At 36.7% G+C, this 7,787-nt stretch overlaps 1 protein-coding gene across 1 annotated transcript in view; it reads left to right on the top strand.

Moving 5' to 3' along the window:
* Positions 1-872, top strand: part of LOC124240745 (phospholipid-transporting ATPase IB-like) — a 175,591-nt gene extending 174,719 nt beyond the window's left edge. The window contains 1 exon segment of the mRNA XM_046663871.1: positions 720-872. Coding sequence (XP_046519827.1) covers positions 720-872 — 153 coding nt within the window.
* Positions 873-7,787: the final 6,915 nt, after the last annotated feature.

Here is a 7,787-nt window from a genome sequence, read left to right on the forward strand (position 1 = left end):
TGCACCCAGCATAGCCAAGTTTGGAGCATGGCTCTCCTACCTTTTCTTACTATTCCTCTGATAACACAAAAGGTACAAAGCAACAGACCAGACTGACAGCAGGGTCTGCCTGCTTAGCATTTACCATTATGGAATGCGGCAGAAGTTCCTAGTCCCAGACATGGGCAGTGATCTTTCAGCCAACAGTCTCAACCAGAATGACATACATCGTTGATATGCTCAGCAAATCCTCCAGTTACGGTCGATCTGACATTCACAACTTCTGCCATTGCCCCAGATCTACTCACACAGAACAAGTATGACAGGGTCAAATTTTTATCCCTCTTAATGATTTCTCTTCCAACTTGTTTTTTTCCTGAAGAGAGCTTTGTATTAATAAGTAGGCAGAAACAGAAGTCTCATTAAATAACCTATCAATTGTGTGAACCACATCTGATTGAGAGACGACCATTTTCACTGAATATCACTTGCCTTGGTTGACGAAGGTACGTTTGTTTTAGGTCCTTTAAAGAATAGTCCCTTGAGTCCACAGCAAAATATTCTGAGAAAATGTTAGAAAGGAAGACTCAAATATCAAGAAATTGAAAGATTATCGGTACCTTCATATGAGAACATATGGCCTGGATAAATGTATTTTGTTAGTTGATTGATAGTTAAATATTTTTTTCCTTTTAAATAGAAAAGACTGAAGTATTTCTACGCTATTCTTGTTTCTGCAGTTTTGTCATTTGGCAGTCTGGGGAAGCGCAGTGATATGGCTGGTGTTCCTTGCAGTTTACTCTTCCCTCTGGCCCACCATTCCTATTGGTTCCGAAATGACGGGACAGGTTAGTTTTACTGTCATTGGTGAATATGCCTTGCATTCTTCATGAAAACTTATGTTCATTAACAAAAGCTGATGTTATCTCTTTCAAAATAGTTTGGAAAGAAAAGACAAAATCAATGCAATTAGAAGTAGTTAGTGATCCAACTAAATTCTGACTGATACTTTAGATAAGGTTTTATCTAAAATCTCTTTACTTCAAACTGTCTTTATTAACCATCTTTTCCACATTTTTTCTTTTGTGCATATCTGATAAAAGCTGCAATAATTTCAGAATCATCTAAAATAGCTAATGATGTAATTATATTTTTCACGTGATGTGCTATGTGCTTAAATTATTTGGTACTTGGTAACACATGTATGGTAATTAAGAAAACATTTTTATATAAACTGTTTAACCAGAATAGACATTCTTTGGAGCTCCAGAAGCTCCAGCTTCTAAATATTTTAAAGTTCCACAGAAGCTGTTATTTCACTTATGTTAAACCATTTTTTAGATTTTTACACTTATTTGCATATTTCTAAATTCTATACTTTGTCTATATCTATTGTGAGGAATTAGGCACACAATGCTTACAAAATGGATCACAGAGCTGTACTATTTTAGGGCTAGAGGTGGGCTTAGTCCAAAACCAATCACTATCAAATGAAGAAACGCAAGTCTAGAGTTCCCAGCCCAATCCCTGTGGTCTGTCCACGGCACAGCCAACGCTCCCTGTCTTTCTTTGTAGAAATGGGAGAAAACCCTTGTACCCCCAGGCCTGGGGCAGCCCAAGGCCCAGGAAATAAGAATTTTGAGAGACTTCCTCTTTCAGCCAGGACCAAGTGTTGGAATAGCCTGACAAAAACAACTGTAAAAACCGAACAAAATATAAGAATTGTTTGAAGACATTGGCTAGACACCAACAGGCATAATACTGAAAGGTATGAGTCATGAAGAAGAGAAGCCTGCCCCTTTCTTTGCTTGTTCTTCCTGGCTCCTTCCCTAAGGGTATCTCTCAGCCTGTATTGCAGAGGAATGAGCCTAAATATAATGTAGTGATCTTACTGGGAGGAGAACCTGGAGTTCAGAGTCTCAGGCTACTGAAACGCCTGAACTTGAGGGACAGAGTCCTTAAGAAGAGGCAGTCATGGAGAACTAAGAGGCAAAGTACCAGGGAAAGACCTTGATAGGGTCGAGGGTGGTTTTGAAGCTTTGTTTTGCCTTTAATAACAATCATGACCTTATTCCCAGGGTGTAGTACTTTCTCCTAACTTGAGGCATTTACTTCTAGGGCATGACTTTTCTGGGGGTCTCAAGAAGACCCTGGATGTTTACCAAGGCCACCTTAATTTGTCAAGGCTTAAACTACAATCTCTGTCTCTGCAACATTGCAGGAGGGGGGTGCCAAGTTTCTCCTTGATTCTGCAGCCCACCATCTGTTTTCTGCTGAGTCTCTTAAAGTCTCACCTCACACATGCTCTGTTTAAGAGTCTTCCCAGGAGTTGAGGGGAATTCTCATACTTCTAAATAATTTATGTGTCAAAGAAGGAATCAAAGAGGAAATTGGACAACATTGTGAACTAAATGAAAATGAAAACATGACGTATTAAAATGATGGGACACAGCTGATGCAGTACTTGGAGGAAAATTTTTAGCACTTTAACGGAAGAATTTCTCCGATCAACAGCCCCAGCCCCCACATTAAGAAACTAGGAAAAGAAGAACAAATGAAACCCAAACTAAGAAGAAGAAAGGAAATAATAAAGGTGAAATGACCAAATTATACAATGGGCAAAATATTCAAATAGATACTTCACCAAAGAATATATATGAATACCAAAAAGCAAATGAAAAGATGAGCAACATCATTAGTTATTAGGTAAATACAAATTACAACCAAAATGAGATACCTCATTTTGGACACAACTATAGAATGGCTAAAATTATAAGAATGACAATACCAAGTGTCGAGAAGGATATGGAGCAACTGGAACTCTCATATGCTATTTATAAGAACGAAAAATGGTGCAACTGCTTTGGAAAACAGCTTGGCAGTTTCATAAAAGTAAACATACATGTACCATAAGACCCTGTCATTCCCCTCCCTGGTATTTACCCAAAAGAAGTCAAAGCATATGTCCACACAGAGACTTGAACATGAATGGGTATAATGTATGTCAAAACATATCAAATTGCTCACTTAAATATGTATGGTTTATTGTATGTCAATTATGCTTTTATAAAGCTGTTAAAATAATGAAGTTTTAAATTGAGCCTTAATTCATAAAAGTGGTGGAACAAGCATTGTAGTAAGGGAATGGTGATAAGCTGACTTTGTTCTAATTTTAGGAGAGAATATTTATATTGTCATAAATTTTGTATTAAAAATGAGAATTGAAAATTTTGTACTTTTCTGAATGTTTTTAGCATAAATTGAGTTTTAAAATGAAGGAATATAGAAGTTTTGTGGTTTAGATATCAAAGGAATATAAAATATTACTCACTTTACTTGTTTCTCAGTAAAATGTATATAATTATAAATTAAATTATCCCTTTAAAAATCCTTTCTCCAATACAACTTTCACGCCTACATATAGAAGAAGATTCTCCACTGAGAGAGCCAAACATTGAGTTAGTCTGGGCTTGAGCTACCTGTTCCTGGATCCGAGGTGTTCAGGATATTTATTGTTTCAGTTCTTAAATATACTCAAATCTAGGGTGTGAAAACTATCTCCTTGACACTTGTTGCAAAGACACAGTTATTTAATTTCTTTCTTACTTTTGTTTATTGTTTGTATTCATTAAAAAAATCTTTTTACCCTTAGCAGAACTTCCAAGGATTGTTAGCAAAGACACACAATGTGTTTACATAGGAAGATCTATTGATTTCGTTATACACACTTCAGAGAAAAGGTTTTTCACTCTGATTCCGGCATGATGTGCAGGAATTCCTTATTTCCCTGTCCAGTGGAACAAACAGACCTGCATGTAGCTCCATCGATGCTGAAATTACCTAGTTGGATTACTTTGGTTTTATATCTAAAAGTCAAGGATCTCAGAATTCCTGACCCATAATTTTCAATTCTAGATATTTGGGATTTTATTTGAATGGCAGGAGGATTCTTGGCTGTTTTTATGAAGTGTGCTGAATAGATAGAACTGAAGACACAAATTTATGTATGAGTGCTAGGTCAGGAAGTCAACTATAATATTTTAGTTTGAGTCAATCTTAAATGTAATAGGTTGAAGCAGAAATAGTGGATGAAGTTTTCATTCATTCTGATTACTCATTAAAGAAATCACTCTAACCTGCTGAATTCTTGAACTGAGCTGAATCTTCATTCTACTGAGCTCAAGTTGAACACTTCAGGACATCATATTCTCCTAGAATTTCTTGAGCCTATTCCAGTTAGTCTTCAAAAGGAGCTGTAAGGAAGAAGTGAACCAGCCAATGGATAAAAATAAATAAGAACAGTGGGGAACATCACCTGAATTTAGTTTTGATTATTAATTCAATTTGTGGCAGGAAAGTGTATAAGTGAACACTTGCAGCTGTAATGGTTCTGTTTACTGCAGCCTTAGCTGGAATGCAAGGGCCGATGGATATGAAAACCACATTGTAAGAACAAAAATGAAAGCACTGAGGAGGTGGAGTTATAATGAAAAATATTTTAGAGGTAGGACTAAATGCCAAAGGGGAAGCTGCCTTTACATAGACAAGATCATGACAAGTTGAGCTTTTCCAAAATCCTGAGATATAGATAGGGAAGAAACTGTCAAGATTTTGTAGATAGTTGAAGCTAAGGAGATAAGTAATTGGGACAAGGCCAAATTAGGACTCCGGTGTTTCCCTATTGATGCTTTATCAAGTGGTTCTAATCCAAAAAATAAATGTCTGAAACAAAAGAGAAACAGAAATGCTCTCTTGACCTGCTTTATCTTCTACCTAACATCTGCTATCTCTCCTTGCACACTCCATTAAATATTTTGAAAGAAGAGTCTACTTGCTATCCCTACTTCTTAAGCCCTGTTCTTCCCTAAGCCACTAAAATCTGATTTTCACCCCATCACTTTTCTAAAATTGTTTTGCAAAAGTTATAATTAATCATTTTTAGTAAAATCCAATGGGAATTGGACCTCTAGTTTGAACTCGTATCTGCTTTTTCACTTCATCACCTCCCTATTTTCTTAGGATTTTTGGTACTTCTCTTTACGCTTCTCATCCAACCTCTCTCACTAGTACTTATCCATTTCAGAACAGCTCCTTAAACATTGATGTACCGGGAAACTTCAAAAAACATAGGTCTGAGCAGAAATGAATATACATGCTAAAAACACTCATGCTGGATAAAATATTTTTACAATACATTTTATTATACATCAGTGATCTCAACATATAAAGGATTCCCAAATTGCCAGAAATAAAGGGGGAACTCAAAGACAGTGTGGAAAACTTGAGCTGACATTGGAATTTCAAGGTGCATTAGATACTGATATGTTACCAAGAGACAGGGGACTAGAGTTTAACAACCTCATTGGGTTAGGATGCATGATTTTTCAACTTTTCTTCTTTGCTAATACATGCATGTAAGGCCGTAGTTTTCCCTCTAAGAAATGATTCGGCTGGACACCACCAGTTGACTGTATGTTATCATTTAAATGACTTCTATTTGGTCCTTTGTACATCTCCTTGATTGATTTGTACCTTAAATCAATGACTTAAGCTTCTAGCTCAAAAAGCTAGAAAAAGAATAGAGAATCAAACCTAAGAAAACTAGAAAAAGGAAACGATAAAGACAATAGATCAATGAAATAGGAAAAAACTACACAATGGAGAAAACCAACAAAGACCAAAGTTGGTTCTTTGAAAAGTTTAATAAAATTAATAAACCTCTAACGAGACTATTACAATAGAAAAGACAGAAAACACCATTACTAATATCAGACATTGTGGCAGTCCTGGAGAACTCAGATCTCTTGCTGCAAGGAGCATAATTGATTGCTAACCCCAGCTACTGGCCCTCTGGAGCCACCCCTGTGTCCAACCAAGTCTGTGTTCCCCACAGGCTGCTCTCGGGAAGTGAGGAAGAACATGGCAGTACTAAGGCAGGCCTGTTCTACTAAGGCACATTTCCCCTCCAGGGGCTGACTTTGACTTGAGTACTCCCCACCAGGATAGGTAAACATTTCTTAGAACTATACAATGATGCAAGATTCCTCCTACCCCAGTCTTCTTGCATCCCCATCTCCTTCCACAGATATCAGACCTTCAACATGGTCTGAAGGCTTTCTCTGCCCTTTCCAGCTCCCTCCCCCAGTAAGTCTCTTGCTCATATAAACCTGTCCTGGCATCTGCTTCTTGGCCAACCCAAATTAACACAAATATCACAAAAGATATTAGGAGACCCACATAAATATAGTCAACTTATCTCTGACAAAGGACAAAAGGTAATACAGTTGAGAAAAGATAGTCTTTTCAGCAAATGATGCTGGAGTAACTGGACATCCACATGCAAAAAAAAAAATGAATCTAGACACAGACTTTACACCCATCACAGAAATTAACTCAAAATGGATCCTAGACCTAAATGTAAAAGGAAAAACTATAAAACTCCTAGAAGACAGCATAGGAGAAAACCTAGCTGACCTTTGGTATGGCAATGACTTTTTAGATATAACACCAAAGGCATGAACCATGAAAGAAGTAATTCATAAGCTGAACTTAATTAAAATTAAAAACTTCTGTTCTGCAAAAGACAATGTCAAGAGAATAAGAAGACAAGTCACAGACTGGGAGAAAATATTTGCAAAAGACACATCTGCTAAAGGACTGTTATTCAAAATATACAAAAAACCCTTAAAACTCAACAATAAGAAAATAAACAACCTGATTAAAAAGTGGGCCAAAGATCTTAACAGGCACCTCACCAAAGAAGATATACAGATGGCAAATGAGCATATGAAAAGATGCTTCACATCATATGTGATCAGTACAATGCAAATTAAAACAATGAGATACCACTACACACCTTTAGAATGTCCAAAATCCAAACCACAGACAACACCAAATGCTGGTGGACATATGGAGCAACAAGAACTCTCATTCGTTGCTGGTGAGAATACAAAATGGTACAGACACTTTGGAAGACAGTTTGAGGGGTTCTTGCAAAATTAAACCATACTCTTACCTTCAATCCAGCAATTTCACTCCTTGGTATTTACCCAATGTAGTTGAAAACATATCCACATAAAAACCTGCACATATCTGTTTATAGTAGCTTTATTCATAATTGGAAGCAACATGGAAGCAAAATTTGGAAGCAATCTAGGTGCTATTCAGCAGGTGAATAGGTAAATAAACTGTGGTATGCCCAGACAGTGGAATATTATTCAGCAGTAAAAAGAAATGAGTTATCAAGCCATGAAAAGACATGGAGGAAACTTAAATGCATATTACTAAGTGAAAGAAGCCAATCTGAAAAGACTACTTGGTGTATGATTCCAACTATATGACATTCTAGAAAAGGCAAAACTATGGAGATGGTAAAAAGATCGGTGGTTGCCAGGGGTTGTAGGGGAGGGGAGGCAGAGCAGAGAGGATTTTTTAGGGCATTTCACTGTCATATGCTGTATGATTTTATAATTAATAATTAATAATAATAATGATGGATAAATGTCATTACCCAAACCCATAGAATATACAACACCAAGAGTGAACCCTAATGTAAGCTATGGGCTTTGGGTGACTATGATGTGTCAATGTAGGTTCATCAGTTGTAAAAAATGTACCACCCGGTGGGGGACACTGATAATGAGGGAGGCTATACATGTGTAGGGGTAGGGGGTATATGAGAAATCTCTATTCCTTTCTCTGAATTTTACTGTGACTCTTAAACTGCTCTAAAAAATTAGTAAAAAAAAAAATAAGAGGCTAGTATTAACAAATATAACATATTTAATAAATTTGTGTAATAATAGACA

The sequence above is a fragment of the Equus quagga genome, chromosome 6, assembly GCF_021613505.1.
Source record: "Equus quagga isolate Etosha38 chromosome 6, UCLA_HA_Equagga_1.0, whole genome shotgun sequence".
NCBI classification, from domain to species: Eukaryota; Metazoa; Chordata; class Mammalia; order Perissodactyla; family Equidae; genus Equus; species Equus quagga.